Source organism: Pieris napi, chromosome 16, assembly GCF_905475465.1.
Source record: "Pieris napi chromosome 16, ilPieNapi1.2, whole genome shotgun sequence".
Taxonomy (NCBI): domain Eukaryota; kingdom Metazoa; phylum Arthropoda; class Insecta; order Lepidoptera; family Pieridae; genus Pieris; species Pieris napi.
In genome coordinates, this window is record NC_062249.1 from 11,359,992 (window position 1) to 11,380,505 (window position 20,514).

The window sequence follows — 20,514 nt, forward strand, 5'->3', positions numbered from 1 at the left end:
AGCGTAGTATTAAACAATTTGTATTATTAATGATAGCGTTATCATTATACAATATGCGTTTGTTTAATTGAACTAAAATAATAAGTCACTCAACCGCTCGTGAATATAGTACTCTTAAGGACGCAATTCAAGGTGCCAAGGATGTAACGACGCCTTTTACGTCCTCTAAGCAGGAACTTGATGCAGTATTCGAGACGCGGTCGGGGTAAGCTTACACCTTCTTCAGGTCCTAGGGGTCAAGGTCAACGAGGCCGTAATTTTGGATTTTCGAATAATTATACCCGATACTACGATACAAATTTCTCGCAGGGGAATTATACTAGATATTACTACAGGCGGAAATATTAACAAGCCCAAGTTTAATTCTCAGATTAACACTCAAAATTCTATTTTTTTTTTATTTCTGCTCCGCGGCAATCTGTTGTATTTTTTAGGCTTGGGACACTATGTCTCTTCAATCTTTTGTGTTGAAGGCCTTGATCTCCACTGAGTTTCAGGGCAAGCTCATTTTTGTGGTTTGAGAGTCTTTTTTGGTAATTGATGCTATATCTTTCTATCTCCTGTTTGACAGTTGGTATATTGAAATCAAGGTATATGTTCTTATTACTGATGTATTGAGGGATGTTAAATATGGTCCTCAGTGTTTTGGTTTGGAATCTTTCCAGTATCTCAATGTTACTATTGCTAGCAGTACCCCAAAGCTGTATGCCATAGGTCCATATTGGTTTCAAGATGGCTTTATTTACAGTCAACTTGCTGTGTGTGCTCATTTGTGAGTGTCGTCCTATTAACCAGTGCATACTGCGAAGTTTTAAGTCCAGTTGCTTCCGCTTTGTCCATATGTGTTTTTTCCACGTTAGTCTTCGATCCAAGTGAATGCCCAAGTATTTTGCATGGTCATCTTGAGGGATTTCCTCATTATTAAGTGTAATCGGTGGACACGTGTCCCGTCTGAGAGTAAAGGTCACATGTGTTGATTTACTTGGATTTGCGTGTATTCGCCAGATTTTGAGCCATTCTTCAATTTTGTCAATGTGGTATTGTAGATATGATAAACAATAAACTACAAGCTCCCACCATTTCAGAATGCCAAATCATAAAATGACTGCTTCACGACTGATTTGAGAGCGACCACCGACGCGAAAACCGCTGTGTGAGTTCGAAAAGTGAGTTACAGAATCGCAGGGCTGATGCGGTTTTTGGATTCGTGTGTGTAGATAGTAAAGCTGTATCGTCTGCATATGTTGCAAACGTAGTCTTGTCTGATGTTGGTATGTCGGCAGTATATATGGTGTAGAGAACCGGTCCCAGTATACTTCCCTGTGGTACTCCTGATTTGATCTCGTGTAAGTCGGAATGTTCGTCATTGAACTTTACTGCAAAACATAGCTTGCTGAGATAAGACTTTATTATATGGTAAAATGAGTGTGGTAGCATCTTTTTGACTTCATATAATAGGCTCTCATGCCAAACCTTGTCAAATGCCTGGTTAATGCCTAAAAAGACGGCTGAGCAATATTTCTTGTCTTCCAGCGATCTGCTTATAACGTCAATGATGCGGTGAACTTGCACGATGGTTCCGTGGTTCTCCCGGAAACCAAATTGGTGATTTGGGGTGATGTCACTTAGGTGTGCTTTCATTCTTTTCAGTAACATTTTCTCGAGGAGTTTCCATATTATAGGCAAAAGACTAAAGGTCGGTATTACGCTACTTCATTTGGTGGTTTACCGGGCTTAGGTAACATTTTCACCTGGGCTATCTTCCATTGTCCTGGAAAGTGGCAGAGTCTTAAGCAGGCATTAAAGATGTTAACAATAGCTAATATACCCTTTTTTTGGGAGATTTTTTAGAAGTACGCTATCGATTTGGTCGTATCCCGGTGCTTTGCCATCCTTGAGGTGTTTTATTTCACCAGCTACTTCGGTAGGGCTCGTATACTTTAATGGGAGACACATTTGCAGTGGACTTTCCACATAACTTTTTATTTCGGCATCGTGCTCTGGTCTCAACTCAGGAAATGGTTGAAACACTTTACTAAGGTGTTCAGCAAATAGTGTAGCCTTCTCCGTGTCTGACCTGGCCCAATTCCCGTTACTTTGTCTGATAGAAGGAATGTGATAATTGGGACGTTTTAATTTCTGTGTCGCCTTCCATAGTGAGTAATTTGTGTCAAAACTTGGGGTCAAATTAGAAAGGAACGTTTGAAGGTTATTATTTATAAAACTTTTAATGAGGTCTTTTAATTCATTCGAAGATCTGTTGAACGCTGTCTTGTCCGCAGGATATCGAGATTCATGCCATATCTTTCTTAGGATGCGACGTTTTGATATTTCGTCTTTGATCGTCTTCGGATATTTGTTAAGCGTTGTGACTGCTTCAAATATTATTTTGTTGAAGTTCTCAATAGTCTTTTCTATGTCTTCAACCGTTTTTAATGGATTTGTGAGTTTAATTTCCATCGTGATTTTATCCTTATACATCTCCCAGTTAGTACTCTTGTTATGGAGTTTTTCTGCAGGTTGCACTAATACCACTGATGAGCTCATATTTAATATGACTGGCGTATGGTCGGAAGATAGATCCGTGCACGCTTCAGTATTCATGTAGTTTCGACCTCTGTTTTTAGTTACATAGAAGTGTAGCAAGTCCGGAATTTTACTTCTATCCGCTGGCCAGTATGTTGGTTTACGTGAGCTCATGCAATCGAGTCTCAGATTCTGTACTGTGCCATGTAGTTGCCTTCCACGATGTGTGATTAAGCGTGAGCCCCAGTATGTGTGTTTTGCATTCCAATCTGACCACAACCACATACAAATCTGGAGCCAAGTGAAGAAAAATACGTGTTGTAGTCTTTTTTTGTTATTGTGTGTCTGGGTGGACAATACTCTGCAGAAAAAGTTGTCTCAACTTTATGATTAAAAACTACTTTAATTGACGTAGCTTTTATTTTATCCGTTTGATATTTTTCCAGTTCATAATGTTTAATATTACTTTTAATAATCACTGCGGTTCCGCCATGACTATTTCTTGATGGGTGGTCAGTTGTGTACACTGTGTAATTTTGTACGGCGAAGTGAGATCTTGCGGTGAACCTTGTTTCAGAAACTAACGCTATGTAATTTTTTTCTATTTGAAGAAATGTTTGAAACTCCTGACGACGGTACGTCAGGCCATTGGTGTTCCAAGTGACTACTCGGAGTGTGTTAATCATTTCGTATTTATTAGGCTTGAGATAAGTTGGATCATTCTGTCCATCATTTTGTCCATCATGGTGATCATGATTTGTTGAAATTTGGCGAACATTTGTTCTAATCTGTCTGGACCGTTCTCTGGGTCCTGTATGCCAGTTAGTGGTAGATCTTTTGTTGCATCCAAATAGCTTCTTTTTTCTGTGTGACTATTTTGTCTTAGGTTTTGTTTTGCTTTTTGATCCAATATTTTGATCTCTTTTCAAAAAATTCTAATGAAAGTATTAATTCTCAAAATTTTACTAAAAAACACCGTTTTTTCGATTTTAATCATTATATTTTGGCGTGTAAGGGACAAGGTCAATTTGTATCATTTTATTGTAATAACAGAAAATATTCCTTTATAGTCGACACAGGTGCGTATGCCGTATAATTAAAAAAATGTGTTACCCGATTCATTACGTATGGTCTAAGATCCCGATATACAACGACCTTCACCGAGATGCTTATTTAATGAAACGTATTTTATATTTAATGTAATATGTCAATAAATATAATCCATATGGGTTGCCTAGCAAATTTCAGTAGTATATGTTATAACAGCACTACTATAAACGGCATATAAGGGCAGATCAACTCTTTGGGGTACGTAACCTTGGAACTTATGACAGAAAATAATGACACATTTTGCCATACATTTTACGTCTTTCAAAATTTGCCCTTCGAGGCGACTGGTATTTTAGGTTTAGACTTCTTATCTACCTATGGCTGTATTATCGATTTAGCTTCCAATGTGTTAGTTGTTAATAGTGCAGGAAAAATAATACATTTACCTATCTCGTCTAAAATCGATTTATTCTGCCATATATATTAGGTAGTGTAGTAACACTACAAGTGTACACATTCTAATCTACACATACATTTAAACCACTCCACTACAGCTGTCATAATTACTGAAAGGGTTTACCACTTGAAAAATCAAACATTATAACTAATAAACATCAGATGATCACCGTGGATCTTAGTCATTGTATTCGGCAAGACTAGTTTCTGTTCTCGTCTGGCTTGGAACGGTTGTGTTTTTCACGCATTTTGACCATGAACTGTGTTGTGATATTGATATTGATTACAATTACTCTACAGCCATCATGTAATTCACTCAATATTATAGGAATATTCCCTTATCAAGGCAAGAGCCATTTCTTCGTGCATCGCGTGTATTTACAAGAACTTGTCAAACGAGGACACAACGTAACTGTTATATCACACTTCCCAGAAAGTGATCCACCTTCTAATTACCATGATGTTAGCTTAGCGGGGAGTATTAAGATTCTAGAAGATGCTTCTCCCCTTAAAAGGTCATATACAACCATTTTAGGCACAGCAATATTCCTTACGAGTTCCGGACGTGAAAACTGCGAAGTAATGTTAGCAAATAAAAATGTTCAGAACCTTTTGAGAGATAAACCTAAGTTTGATATCGCTGTGGTTGAACAGTTTAATAGTGATTGCGGTTTGGGAGTGGCTTACATACTCGGAGCTCCAGTAATTGGAATTACATCCCACATACTAATGCCTTGGACGTATAGCAGGTTCGGAATACCAAATCACCCGGCGTATGTGTCGTTTCACTTTTTGGAAGGAGGAACTAAACCGACACTTTACCAAAGAGTGGAACGGGTTCTATTCGATTTTTATTTTAAAACGTCGTATTATATATCACAACAACGCGATCAGGATACTCTTGCTAAGCACTTCGATAATATACCACCTTTGGAACAACTGGCACGGAACATAAAAATTCTACTATTATACCATAACTTTGTTCTCACTGGTTCCCGGTTATTTCCAGCGAACGTTATCGAAGTGGGAGGTTACCATGTAGTTAAAGCAAAACCATTGACCGGTGTGGGTAATTTTTATAAAGATACTATAGTATTTTCTAATGTAATCGTTTTTATAATGATTTTTCAACTTTCAGGATCTTTTGAAGTTTGTTGAAGAGGCTGAACATGGTGTTATATACATAAGTTTTGGCTCGGTTGTCAAAAGTTCCACTATGCCTGATGAAAAGCTGCAAGCAGTTTTAGGAGCGATTTCTGAACTACCACAGCGTTTTATTTGGAAGTGGGAGAGCAAAACTACATTGTTGGACAAAAATAAACTTTTCCTTGCTGAATGGTTGCCACAAGTTGATATATTAGGTGAGAGATATCCATACAGCGAAGCGAAGTATATCTGATAATTCTATTGTCTATTACTACCCAACTTGACTGCTGCTACAGTAATTTAAAAAATGAAATAAACAAGTAGCGCTGCAACCTTTTTAGGTTTGGCCTTCAGAATTCTGTATCTGTTTCATGATCATTTGACAATCTGATGGGCAAGTGGGTCATCAGTCTCCTGTGCTGACATACGCCGTCGTTTTTTGGGCCTAACTCAAACCGGTTTCCTCAAGTTTTCCTTCACCGTTCGAGTGGATGTTAAATGCGCACATAGACAGAAAGCCCATTGGTGCACGGGGATCGAACCTACGACCTCAAGGATGAGAGTCCCACGCTGAAGCCTTATTGCTAGACAATTATAACTTTATTTTATTTTTATCGCTACTACAATTACAGAACACAACGAATATCAGAACAAATGTCAGAACGACTATTTTTTTTTATTTTTTTCAGGACACCCTAAAACTTTAGCATTTCTTTCTCACGCGGGCATGGGAGGAACAACAGAAGCCATTCATTTTGGAGTGCCTTTAGTTGCAATGCCCGTTTTAGGAGACCAGCCTTCTAATGCAGCTGCAATCGAAGAGAGTGGTCTAGGGGTTCAGATACAAATTGAAGATCTAACTAAGGATAACCTTATTGCAGCGTTTAAAAAAGTCCTAGATCCAAAGTAAGTATATGGAATATATAACAATAGTATTATTTGGGATTTAAGTGCACAGGTGCTTATTAAAGATTTGAGTTGGCGCCTGGTAGATAGTACCGGTGACCCCGGAGCTGGTGCTTTCGTGTCTCTACGAATAAGTATCGCAGTACAGCGAGGAAATGCTGCCAGCGTTAAAGGTACACTGCTACCGGGACCAAACTTTTTAAATTTGTATCAACTTTCTTTTTAATAGTTTTTAATTATTCTTATTATTACTTTGTAGGTTAAGAAGATTGTAAATACAATTATACATATGCAACAAGATTAAATGATTCAGTATACGGAAATAAGTTACATATAATCATTGTCTAGTAATATTGACAAATCTTAATCTTATGAATTTAATATAGAAATTATTAAAAAAATTGGTTGTAATAAACTGTATAGAAAAATTGTTATTTAAAATACAAAAAAAAAATGTTGGAATTAACTATTAAGCTTGATATAGACCCTTACCCTGACTGAGGTATTATTTTCTTGTTATCACCAATAAACAAGTATTTTTATTTTTTTTGGCTGCGATTAAAACTGTCTAACGTTTAATCTTGATAATTAAAACGCTTAACGCTTGAATAGCGTGGGCAAGTATTTGGACCATAAGTTTGACAACAATTAATAATAAATAGTTTAACTTATGACATTGTGTTGATGTCCTTATTACATGACTGAATGGAAATTATTATGACATTTGCATGCCTATTTTATATGGCTGATTGTGCTGATTTTTACAAATGATCAATCTAAATGTACCACGTTCTTACAAATAAATGATGTATTATTATTATTATTACTGGTGTGTAAAAAATGTGAAATGCGCTTTAATCTAATATGATTCTTAAGGTTTGCGATGTATCTGAAGGTCTAATATAAAATGCAGCTCAAATATGTCTAACAAGTAGATGAATTTCAGATTCAAAGCAAATGTGGATGAAGTATCAAAAGCATGGCACGATCGACCAATGCCACCCTTGGAGAGTGCGGTTTACTGGACTGAGTTCGTAGCTCGTCACCCGAACATCACCTACAAAACTGCGGCCGTCGACACCCCCTTGTATCAATATTTATGCCTTGACGTTCTTAGCGTATTTTCTATAGCTATCGTTTTAATATATGCTGCTTTTAGAAGGCTTATATGGGGAATATGTCGAAGAACAACATTAAAAGATAAAAATATCAAAAATGCTAAGAAAAAATCAAAACGAGCTTAAGCTAACTGTAACTGTGTTAAAGTCAAAGTAAAATCATTTATTTCAATAAGGCCTATTAAAAAGGTACTTTTGAAAGTCAAAGTTACAAGTACAAATATCAGTGGCGTAACAAAAAAATGGCAGGGCTGGCAAAATGCCAAGGGCCCCCGACTCAAGAGGGCCCCTGCCATCCATAATATGGATGAATGTGAAGTCTCCAATACGCATTGGGCTAGCGTGGGGACTACAGACCATTCCTTCCCGACTAAGAGAGGAGTCCTATGGACATATACAACGTGTAATTAAATACGATGAAAACCTCGAAGTTTATTAAAATTAAACTGAGTACAACGTGACGAATTTTACTGATAGGGCCCCAAGAATTTGCCACGGGCCCCAGGTGGTATAGTTACGCCAATGACAAATATTTAAAAAAAAAAACTCTAGTTGCCCCTTCCAAAAAGTAGTTTCATATGGAGAAGAATAGGCTAGCAACTCCATACTTATTATTTTAAAATAGTATTACAATATTTTGTATACATTGATTTGATAATTATGTGAACAACCTAGAACAAAAAACTACTATACTAAAAATAGGCGCATAGTGTTATAAACACAATGCAGTAGATAACTATATTATTATGTAGATACATGCTGCTCACATATTTACAAATATTACAACTCTATAGTTTACATTATTCTTTATTAAAAAGGATATAATTAACTTACAGTCAAACAGTGTGAGCTACGTCAAAGTTGATTTCATTAAAAAAAAAAGAAAAAGAAAAGCAAATACAAACCTATCAATCAATCAATCAATTATTGATTTTGTCTAGTATAATTGTCCATGGAGCAGGACCAGCATGTTTCCAAGCATTTTTATCTTGAATATCATAATGTGTTTATTCTTTGTCGCTTATCGAAACCAAAAATAGGAAAAATTTGTATAATATTACTTGATTACTAGTATAATTCGATTGCTAGTTAGTAACTATCAAATTATGTTCTAATTACGTTACGAAAATTACAGTTATAGGTAAATTTTATGTGGAGAATAGTTGTAGTAGTTAATAGCGCACGTACTTGCCTGCAAGCTAATCGCCGGAAATTATAACTATATGTTGGCTATGACTTACCAAATATAAATTTAATCTTGTCTATCTAAATTATTTATTATTATTTATTCCTTGAAACATTTACAAAATATACATATACTTAAAATAAAAACATTATATATACATACAATTTTTTTTTCATGAACCTCTTATTGAGCCTCCTCCAATTGGCTCCATCTCTCCCATTATTCTCCTAATATTCTCCACCAACTTCCTTAAGCTCGTTAGCTCACCGTGCCATTTCCACTTTGTTACCCTTTTTGTGCACCTGCTATTGTGTTTATGTCGCGGTAAAGTATTTAAATCAAGGAGTTAATTAAATCTCTAGACAGTTAATTAAATATCGATATTCAAATAAAGCAGCGTCGAAAACGTTTAACTATCCGTCGGACCGACAGCCAGCGTGTTGAATTATAATGTAAAACAAGATGGCGGTCACGACAACAGCTGATTACTTTTATCAAATGTACCAAATATCTGCAGCAGAGCAGGTATTTTTTTTTTTAATTAAAGAAACATAAAACAAAAAAAATATGATTTTATTGGCTATTCATTTTCCTAAATAATGAAATATTAATCGACAAATATATAGGAAAATATATGATTTTTTTTTTCCAATCAAATATCTTGGTCACCCTACCAAAGTTGAAATGCAACTCTAACGACTGCTGTAACGCATTCGAAACGTCGAAGCGCAAGCGCAAGCGCATCAATAAAGATGTTTGCTACTTTCATACCACCAAAGCAGCACCCCACAGTAGAATACCGTGGGACAAAACGCTGTGAAAGTAGCTGTGATACACAATTTTAGCCGTGTCCTAATCAGTTGACTGTCCATAAATTCTCCGATAGTCCAATGATTGATTTCTTTGCAGGTTTAAATCTCAGCTAGAAAATATATCTAAAATGTGGCATGACCGACCAGTCTCAGCCATTAATACTGCAATACATTGGACGGAATTTGCTGCGCGCTATCCAAACTTCACATACACCTCACCAATAATCGACATCCCAATGTATCAGTACCTATGCTTAGATGTCATGTTAATAAATTGTGTATTACTCATATCGCTTCTGTATATGATGAAATGTTTGTTTGTTCTATGGAAATAGTCAAGAAAATCACCAAATACAATAATAAAGAAGTCCTAACTTTCACGATATTTTGTACCTTACCATTCTTTCTTATATTTATACCCTTTATCGCTGTGTGAATAACAAATAGTATTAAACAATTTATATTAGTGACGATACTATTATCTATATCAATTATAGCTATTGTTTAATTAAACTGAAATAATGAGTAACACAAAGCAGGCATAAATTAAAAATCTCATAACAACACTGTGGATCATAGTCATTTTATTCGCCAAGACTAGTTTCTGTTCAAATTTTGCTTGGAACGGTCGCGTTTTTCACGCATATTGACCATGAACTGTATTGTGATATTGATATTTATTATAATTACTCTACAACCATCATGTAATTCACTCAATATTATAGGAATATTCCCTTATCAAGGCAAGAGCCATTTCTTCGTGCATCGCGTGTATTTACAAGAGCTTGTCAAACGAGGACACAACGTAACTGTTATATCACACTTCCCAGAAAGTGATCCACCTTCTAATTACCATGATGTTAGCTTAGCGGGGAGTATTAAGATTCTAGAAGATGCTATTCCCCTTAAAAGATCGTATAAAACAATTTCAGACATAGTAATATTCCTTACTGGTGCCGGGCGTGAAAACTGCCAAGTAATGTTAGCAAATAAAAATGTTCAGAACCTTTTGAGAGATAAACCTAAGTTTGATATCGCTGTAGTTGAACAGTTTAATAGTGATTGCGGTTTGGGAGTGGCTTACATACTCGGAGCTCCAGTTATTGGAATTACATCCCACATACTAATGCCTTGGACGTATAGCAGGTTCGGAATACCAAATCACCCGGCGTATGTGTCGTTTCACTTTTTGGAAGGAGGAACAAAACCGACACTTTACCAAAGAGTGGAACGGGTTCTATTCGATTTTTATTTTAAAATGTTGTATTATATATCACAACAACGCGATCAGGATACTCTTGCTAAGCACTTCGATAATATACCACCTTTGGAACAACTGGCGCGGGACATAAAAATTCTACTATTATACCATAACTTTGTTCTCACTGGTTCCCGGTTATTTCCAGCGAACGTTATCGAAGTGGGAGGTTACCATGTAGTTAAAGCAAAACCATTGACCGGTGTAGGTAATTTTTATAAAGATACTATATAGTATTTTCTAATGTAATCGTTTTTATAATGATTTTTCAACTTTCAGGATCTTTTGAAGTTTGTTGAAGAGGCTGAACATGGTGTTATATACATAAGTTTTGGCTCGGTTGTCAAAAGTTCCACTATGCCTGATGAAAAGCTGCAAGCAGTTTTAGGAGCGATTTCTGAACTACCACAGCGTTTTATTTGGAAGTGGGAGAGCAAAACTACATTGTTAGACAAAAATAAACTTTTCCTTGCTGAATGGTTGCCACAAGTTGATATATTAGGTGAGAGATATCCATACAGCGAAGCGAAGTATATCTGATAATTCTATTGTCTATTACTACCCAACTTGACTGCTGCTACAGTAATTTAAAAAATTAAATAAACAAGTGGCGCTGCAACCTTTTTAGGTTTGGCCTTCAGAATTCTGTATCTGTTTCATGATCATTTGACAATCTGATGGGCAAGTGGGTCATCAGTCTCCTGTGCTGACATACGCCGTCGTTTTTTTGGGCCTAACTCAAACCGGTTTCCTCAAGTTTTCCTTCACCGTTCGAGCGGATGTTAAATGCGCACATAGACAGAAAGCCCATTGGTGCACAGCCGGGGATCGAACCTACGACCTCAAGGATGAGAGTCCCACGCTGAAGCCTTATTGCTAGACAATTATAACTTTTTTTTTATCGCTACTACAATTACAGAACACAACGAATATCAGAACAAATGTCAGAACGAATATTTTTTTTTTTTTCAGGACACCCTAAAACTTTAGCATTTCTTTCTCACGCGGGCATGGGAGGAACAACAGAAGCCATTCATTTTGGAGTTCCTGTAGTTGCAATGCCCGTTTTAGGAGACCAGCCTTCTAATGCAGCCGCAATCGAAGAGAGTGGCCTAGGGGTTCAGTTACAAATTGAAGATCTAACTAAGGATAACCTTATTGCAGCGTTTAAAAAAGTCCTAGATCCAAAGTAAGTATATGGAATATATAACAATAGTATTATTTGGGGTTTAAGTGCACAGGTGCTTATTAAAGATTTGAGTTGGCGCCTGGTAGATAGTACCGGTGACCCCGGAGCTGGTGCTTTCGTGTCTCTACGAATAAGTATCGCAGTACAGCGAGGAAATGCTGCCAGCGTTAAAGGTACACTGCTACCGGGACCAAACTTTTTAAATTTGTTTTAACTTTCTTTTTAATAGTTTTTAATTATTCTTATTATTACTTTGTAGGTTAAGAAGATTGTAAATACAATTATACTTATGCAACATGATTAAATGATTCAGTATACGGAAATAAGTTACATATAATCATTGTCTAGTAATATTGACAAATCTTAATCTTATGAATTTAATATAGAAATTATAAAAAAAATTGGTTGTAATAAACTGTATAGAAAAATTGTAATTTGAAATACAAAAAAAAATTGTTGGAATTAACTATTAAGCTTGATATAGACCCTTACCCTGACTGAGGTATTTTTTTCTTGTTATCACCAATTTTTATATACACGTATTTTTATTTTTTTGGCTGCGATTAAAAATGTCTAACGTTTAATCTTGATAATTAAAACGCTTAACGCTTGAATAGCGTGGGCAAGTATTTGGACCATAAGTTTGAAAACAATTAATAATAAATAGTTTAACTTATGACATTGTGTTGATGTCCTTATTACATGACTGAATGGAAATTATTATGACATTTGCATGCCTATTTTATATGGCTGATTGTGCTGATTTTTACAAATGATCAATCTAAATGTACCACGTTCTTACAAATAAATGATGTATTATTATTATTATTACTGGTGTGTAAAAAATTTGAAATGCGCTTTAATCTAATATGATTCGGAAGGTTTGCGATGTATCTGAAGGACAAATATGTCTAACAAGTAGATGAACTTTAGATTCTTGTGTCATACAAACCTTCGCTATTTCAGATTCAAAGCAAACGTGGACGAAGTATCAAATGCATGGCACGATCGACCAATGCCACCCTTGGAGAGTGCGGTTTACTGGACTGAGTTCGTAGCTCGTCACCCGAACATCACTTACAAAACTGCGGCCGTCGACACCCCCTTGTATCAATATTTATGCCTTGACGTTATTAGCGTATTTTCTATAGCTATCCTTTTAATATATGCTACTTATAGATGGCTTATATGGGGAATATGTCGAAGAACAACATTAACATTAAAAGAAAAACATATTAACAATGCTAAGAAAAAATCAAAACGAGCTTAAGCTCGCTGTAACTGTGTCAAAGTAAAATCATTTATTTCAATTAGGGCTATTAAAAAGGTACTTTTGAAAGTCAAAATTACAAGTACAAATATCAGTGGCGTAACAAAAGAGTGGCAGGGCTGGCAAAATGCCAAGGGCCCCCGACTCAAGAGGGCCCCTGCCATCCATATTATGGATGAATGTAAAGTCTCCAATACGCATTGGGCTAGCGTGGGGACTACAGACCATTCCTTCCCGCCTAAGAGAGGAGTCCTATGGACATATACAACGTGTAATTGAATACGCTGAAAATCTCGAAGTTTATTAAAATTTAACTGAGTACAACGTGACGAATTTTACTGATAGGGCCCCATCAAAAGAATTTGCCACGGGCCCCAGGTGGTATAGTTAAGCCACTGACAAATATTTAAAAAATATTCTAGTTGCCCCTTCCAAAAAGTAGTTTCATATGGAGAAGAATAGGCTAGCAACTCCATACTTATTCTTTTAAAATAGTTTTTACAATATTTTGTATAGGTACATTGATTTGATAACTATATGTGAAGACCATGTACCTAGAAGAAAAACTACTATACTAAAAATAGGCGCATGGTGTTATAAAAACAATGCAGTAGATAACTATATTATTATGTAGATACATGATGCTCACATATTTACAAATATTGCAACTCTATAGTTTCCATTATTCTTTATTAAAAAGGATATAATTAACATACAGTCAAACAGTGTGTGAGCTATGTCAAAGAAGATTTCATTTAAAAAGAGAGAAAAATAAATGCAAAGACAAGCCTATCAATAAATCAATCAAATTGATTTTGTCTATTTTAATTGTCCATGGACCAGCATGTTTCCAAGCATTTTTATCTTGAATATCATAATGTAATTCTTTGACGCTTATCGAAACCTAAAATAGGAAATATTTGTATAATATTACTAGATTACTAGTATAATTCGATTGCTAGTTAGTAACTATCAAATTATGTTCTAATTACGTTACGAAAATTACAGTTATAGGTAAATTTTATGTGGAGAATAGTTGTAGTAGTTAATAGCGCACGTACTTGCCTGCAAGCTAATCGCCGGAAAGTATAACTATATGTTGGCTATGACTTACCAAATATAAATTTAATCTTGTCTATCTAAATTATTTATTATTATTTATTCCTTGAAACATTTACAAAATATACATATACTTAAAATAAAAACATTATATATACATACAATTTTTTTTTCATGAACCTCTTATTGAGCCTCCTCCAATTGGCTCCATCTCTCCCATTATTCTCCACCAACTTCCTTAAGCTCGTCAGCTCACCGTGCCCTTTCCACTTTGTTACCCTTTTTGTGCAGCTGCTATTGTGTTTATGTCGCGGTAAAGTATTTAAATCAAGGAGTTAATTAAATCTCTAGACAGTTAATTAAATATCGATATTCAAATAAAGCAGCGTCGAAAACGTTTAACTATCCGTCGGACCGACAACCAGCGTGTTGAATTATAATGTAAAACAAGATGGCGGTCACGACAACAGCTGATTACTTTTATCAAATGTACCAAATATCTGCAGCAGAGCAGGTATTTTTTTTTTAATTAAAGAAACACAAAACAAAAAAAATATGATTTTATTGGCTATTCATTTTCCTAAATAATGATATATTAATCGACAAATACCTATATAGGAAAATATATGATTTTTTTTTTCCAATCAAATATCTTGGTCACCCTACCAAAGTTGAAATGCAACTCTAACGACTGCTGTAACGCATTCGAAACGTCGAAGCGCAAGCGCAAGCGCATCAATAAAGATGTTTGCTACTTTCATACCACCAGTAGCGTTTTGTCCCACAGTAGAATACCGTGGGACAAAACGCTGTGAAAGTAGCTGTGATACACAATTTTAGCCGTGTCCTAATCAGTTGACTGTCCATAAATTCTCCGATAGTCCAATGATTGATTTCTTTGCAGGTTTAAATCTCAGCTAGAAAATATATCTAAAATGTGGCATGACCGACCAGTCTCAGCCATTAATACTGCAATACATTGGACGGAATTTGCTGCGCGCTATCCAAACTTCACATACACCTCACCGATAATCGACATCCCAATGTATCAGTACCTATGCTTAGATGTCATGTTAATAAATTGTGTATTACTCATATCGCTTCTGTATATGATGAAATGTTTGTTTGTTCTATGGAAATAGTCAAGAAAATCACCAAATACAATAATAAAGAAGTCCTAACTTTCACGATATTTTGTACCTTACCATTCTTTCTTACATTTATACCCTTTATCGCTGTGTGAATAACAAATAGTATTAAACAATTTATATTAGTGACGATACTATTATCTATATCAATTATAGCTATTGTTTAATGAAACTGAAATAATGAGTAACACAAAGCAGGCATAAATTAAAAATCTCATAACAACACTGTGGATCTTAGTCATTTTATTCGCCAAGACTAGTTTCTGTTCAAATTTTGCTTGGAACGGTCGCGTTTTTCACGCATATTGACCATGAACTGTATTGTGATATTGATATTTATTATAATTACTCTACAACCATCTTGTAATTCACTCAATATTATAGGAATATTCCCTTATCAAGGCAAGAGCCATTTCTTCGTGCATCGCGTGTATTTACAAGAGCTTGTCAAACGAGGACACAACGTAACTGTTATATCACACTTCCCAGAAAGTGATCCACCTTCTAATTACCATGATGTTAGCTTAGCGGGGAGTATTAAGATTCTAGAAGATGCTATTCCCCTTAAAAGATCGTATAAAACAATTTCAGACATAGTAATATTCCTTACTGGTGCCGGGCGTGAAAACTGCCAAGTAATGTTAGCAAATAAAAATGTTCAGAACCTTTTGAGAGATAAACCTAAGTTTGATATCGCTGTAGTTGAACAGTTTAATAGTGATTGCGGTTTGGGAGTGGCTTACATACTCGGAGCTCCAGTAATTGGAATTACATCCCACATACTAATGCCTTGGACGTATAGCAGGTTCGGAATACCAAATCACCCGGCGTGTGTGTCGTCTCACTTTTTGGAAGGAGGAACAAAACCGACACTTTACCAAAGAGTGGAACGGGTTCTATTCGATTTTTATTTTAAAATGTTGTATTATGTATCACAACAACGCGATCAGGATACTCTTGCTAAGCACTTCGATAATATACCACCTTTGGAACAACTGGCGCGGGACATAAAAATTCTACTATTATACCATAACTTTGTTCTCACTGGTTCCCGGTTATTTCCAGCGAACGTTATTGAAGTGGGAGGTTACCATGTAGTTAAAGCAAAACCATTGACCGGTGTGGGTAATTTTTATAAAGATACTATAGTATTTTCTAATGTAATCGTTTATATAATTATTTTTCAACTTTCAGGATCTTTTGAAGTTTGTTGAAGAGGCTGAACATGGTGTTATATACATAAGTTTTGGCTCGGTTGTCAAAAGTTCCACTATGCCTGATGAAAAGCTGCAAGCAGTTTTAGGAGCGATTTCTGAACTACCCCAGCGTTTTATTTGGAAGTGGGAGAGCAAAACTACATTGTTGGACCAAAATAAACTTTACCTTGCTGAATGGTTGCCACAAGTCGATATATTAGGTGGGAAATGACTATTTTAAGTTATTATTAAGTTTATCTGATAATTACACTGTATATTACTAACAAATGTGTCTGCTGCTACAGTAATTTTTTTATTTTAACAATATAATAAACAAGTGGCGCAGTAACCTTTTTTGGTCAGAATTCTGTATCTGTTTCATGATCATTTGCCAATCCAATAGGCATGTAGGTGATCCTGACACACGGAGTCGACGTTTTGGGTATAAGTCAAGCCAGTTTTCTCACGTTGTCCTTCTCCGTTCGAGCGAATGTTAAATGCGCACATAGACATAAAATCCATTGGTGCACAGCCGAGGATCGAACTTACGACCTCATTTTTTCATTTTATTAAAACAAAATTTCAGGACACCCTAAAACGTTAGCTTTCCTTACTCACGCGGGCATGGGAGGAACAACAGAAGCCATTCATTTTGGAGTGCCTGTAGTCGCAATGCCCGTTTTAGGAGACCAGCCTTCTAATGCAGCTGCAATCGAAGAGAGTGGTCTAGGGGTTCAGTTACAAATTGAAGATCTTACTAAGGATAACCTTATTGCAGCGTTTAAAAAAGTCCTAGATCCAAAGTAAGTATACGGAAATAAGTTAAATATGATGTGTACCTCAAATATGTCTAACAAGTAGATGAACTTTAGATTCTTGTGTTATACAAACCTTCGCTATTTCAGATTCAAAGCAAATGTGGACGAAATATCAAAAGCATGGCACGATCGACCAATGCCACCCTTGGAGAGTGCGGTTTACTGGACTGAGTTCGTGGCTCGTCACCCGAACATCACTTACAAAACTGCGGCCGTCGACACCCCCCTGTATCAATATTTATACCTTGACGTTATTAGCGTATTTTCTATAGCTATCGTTTTAATATATGCTGTTCTTAGATGGCTTATATCGGGAATATGTCGAAGAACAATACTAAATGAAAGAAATATTAAAAACGTTGAGAAAAAATCAAAACGAGCTTAAGCTCGCTGTAACTGTGTCAAAGTCAAATCATTAATTTCAATTAGGCCTAATATAATATTTAAAAATAAATGACTAGTTGCCCCTTCCAAATATTAGTTTCATATGGAGAAGAATGGGCAAGAAACTCCATACTTACTCTTTTAATCAATTCAAAATTCAATTTTATCTCTCAAATCGTTAACTGGTTTAATGTAAATAACTTACTGCTTAATGAGAATAAAACAAAATGTATTAGACTTACAACTACTAGCGTAAAGCGAGATATTGGTAACCTGAAAATTAAGGACAGTGAACTAAACTTTGTTGACAAAACTGTTTTTCTAGGCATAACAATAGATAGTAAACTCCAATATGGCCCTCACATAGAGACTCTTTCGAATAGGCTTAGCTCTGCAGCTTATGCAGTAAAGGAAATCCGAAAGTTTACTGCTAAGGACACGGCTAAAATTGTGTATCATAGCTACTTTCACAGAGTTATGTCGCGGTCGTACGGTATTCTACTGTGGGGTGCTGCTGCAGAGCATGCATGAGCTGCATTTAAATCTCTTACAATGTTACATAAATTCTAAATAATTCATTTTTTAGATATAAAACAAAATCTATAAAAAAAACAATAACTAACCTTAAAATTTAATAACTGAAATATATTCTTAAAAGGATTCAGTATATTCTTAACTGGCAGCGTTCCCCCTTTGAATAGCTAGACAAATTCTTTGTCCGAGGTAGCTGCCAGCTCTTCGGTTTGCTATTTCCATAAAAAAGCGTTATAGCGCTAGGACCCCACGGACCAAAGATCACGACACTGAATGGGACAAAAATGTTTTTTTTAAAGACAATTCACACCAATTGACCGAGTCCCATGCTAAGCTGGTGAAGCTTGTGTTATGGGTACTAGGCAACGGATATACATACATATTATAGATAGATAGACATATAAATACATATTTAAATACCCAAGACCTAAGCACAACACCAAATGCTCATCACATCGTTCGTCTCAGCCGGGGATCGAACCCGGGACCCATGGATTCTCAGTCAGGGGTCGGAGCCTAGACGCCTGTATTTGCATGCTTCACAAGCCGCACCGGCTCTTTTGTTGGTTCCATGTAGATGGGAAGGGGCCAGCGTGTCTGAGCAGCATCAACTTGCGTCCCATACCAGCAGCCGGCCCATCTTCCATGGAATCAAACTCATACCGTCCGGTCTCTTGCCATCTCCTTGCCATTCCAGTCGGCTCCGGGGACCAGGGACCGGTGTATGATATTGTTGTTATGTTAAGTTAAATTACTATATTATTATGTAGATACATGGATCTCACATATTTACAAATATTGCAACTATAGATTATACATTATTCTTTATTAAAAATGAAATAATTAACATACAGTCAAACAGTGTGTGAGCTACGTCAAAGTTGATTTCATAAAAAAAAAAATAAGCAAATATAAACCTATATAACAAGATCAACCAGTTGATTTTGATTGTTTTATTGTCCTATGAAGCAGGAAAGTTTATGTTTTAAATTAATATACAAATATTATACTAATATGATTTTACTTATTTCATGTTGTTTTTAAGGTATTTGTCAGTGTAATTAAAACATCAAATGGTGCCAAGGACAATTTTTTTCACAAATACATGTAATGAACACCGTATTTATTGACAAAGATGGCTGAAAAGGCTACGGAAATAATTAATGAGAATAAATTAAAAAGCAAAAAAAGGTGCGTGCGTATAAAGTACACGTGTCAGAAGTGAAACTTCTTTGGCAAACTAATTTTAAACTCTTTTTTATATTTATACAAATCTAAAACTTTAGATTTCCTAGACTTAGAGGAAGGGAAAAAGGAAGATAAGTATTATGTCAGAATTTCAATGAATTTAATTGTCATTTAAATACTAAAAGTATCGAAAATTTATATAAATAATAAATTTCAATTTTTAAATTTATTTCTTCGATAATTAAAACACATTGTATTTTTATTTACAATTCGTCATTTGAGATTCCAATAAATTATTTTGTATAAAATACTAATAAATTCTCTAATAAAATGTTAAATTCGAAATTGTAAATTTAAAAATAGAATTTCTATAAGGTAATTCACCCTTCTCACTCTGTCTCAATAGTCCAAGATCCCAGAGCGTTCTGACATAACTTATTTTCACATGGATGAAACCTTCACGAATTAGTAACGTCTAGTATACTTTAAATACCTGCCTACTTGTGGAGCTTGCCCTGTGACACCTGGGCAGGTACCAGATGAGAAAGGTAACTAAAAATATGAGTTATCTAACTTAAATTTGTATGGCTGAATTTTATATTTATTTTATAGTATATTATTCTAAACTAGAATTATAAAGTGTCAGACACTTTTCATGGACCAGAGCTTTTGTCAGACGCTTTAAAGCTCGACAAAAAATTAATGAACTTTACTTATTTTTTCATGTCTGACTTTTAAATATATTAATCAAGTAACTACTACAAAGTTATATTACCAAACATCCCCTAAACACAAAATTATTCAGCCGGGAGTGCGAGCGCGAGAGCACTATGCGCATGCGTTTCAGAGTAAAAAATTGAAATGTATTGAAAATACTTATTAATTTCAATCCAAGATTTTTGCATCCTTATTTCAGTAAGATCTCTTATTAAAAAAAAAAGATTTAAAAAGATTCAACCCAGTCAAAATGTATATCTATATATTTGTCAAGTTGAATCTTTTTCAATCTCTTTGAGCCATTTCGAATCTTTTCAAATCTCTTTTTCTAATCAGGGATGAGCTTCAATATTAAGTTGTGAATTAATAAATATTAAAGTGAATTTATTTATTGCATGTATTTGGGATAGTAAATATATGAGGAGCCATTTTGTTTTATAAGGAATTATCTTTATTTTATTGTAAAAAAGATACCAGTTAGCAAAATTTTAAGAAAAAAATATTTTACCAAAAAATATATAACTATGATTAATTACAGCAAATATTTGTTTAT

The 20,514-nt window shown here is 35.2% G+C and overlaps 3 protein-coding genes across 5 annotated transcripts; all 3 read left to right on the forward strand.

The window, feature by feature from the left end:
- Positions 1 to 66: 66 nt before the first annotated feature.
- On the forward strand, positions 67 to 7,680 carry LOC125057448 (UDP-glucosyltransferase 2-like). 3 transcript variants are annotated; one of them, XM_047661141.1, is made up of 5 exons: positions 67 to 205; positions 5,042 to 5,097; positions 5,171 to 5,393; positions 5,868 to 6,084; positions 7,031 to 7,680. In XM_047661141.1, exons 1-5 carry the CDS (start codon positions 181 to 183, stop codon positions 7,326 to 7,328), a joined length of 819 nt encoding a protein of 272 aa, XP_047517097.1. In that variant the 5' UTR covers positions 67 to 180; the 3' UTR covers positions 7,329 to 7,680. The 3 variants fall into 3 exon arrangements, with proteins under 3 accessions (XP_047517097.1, XP_047517098.1, XP_047517096.1); XM_047661142.1 differs by lacking the exon at positions 5,042 to 5,097 and having other exon boundaries at positions 75 to 205; XM_047661140.1 differs by lacking the exon at positions 67 to 205 and having other exon boundaries at positions 3,742 to 5,097.
- Positions 7,681 to 9,795: 2,115 nt separating this feature from the next.
- On the forward strand, positions 9,796 to 13,200 carry LOC125057447 (UDP-glucosyltransferase 2-like). The gene is made up of 4 exons (XM_047661139.1): positions 9,796 to 10,662; positions 10,738 to 10,960; positions 11,431 to 11,647; positions 12,614 to 13,200. The coding sequence occupies exons 1-4, from the start codon at positions 9,853 to 9,855 to the stop codon at positions 12,915 to 12,917; spliced, it is 1,554 nt and encodes a 517-aa protein (XP_047517095.1). The 5' UTR covers positions 9,796 to 9,852; the 3' UTR covers positions 12,918 to 13,200.
- Positions 13,201 to 15,401: 2,201 nt separating this feature from the next.
- LOC125057449 (UDP-glucosyltransferase 2-like) lies at positions 15,402 to 17,589 on the forward strand. Its single transcript, XM_047661144.1, has 4 exons — positions 15,402 to 16,245; positions 16,319 to 16,541; positions 16,907 to 17,123; positions 17,226 to 17,589. The coding sequence occupies exons 1-4, from the start codon at positions 15,436 to 15,438 to the stop codon at positions 17,521 to 17,523; spliced, it is 1,548 nt and encodes a 515-aa protein (XP_047517100.1). The 5' UTR covers positions 15,402 to 15,435; the 3' UTR covers positions 17,524 to 17,589.
- Positions 17,590 to 20,514: the final 2,925 nt, after the last annotated feature.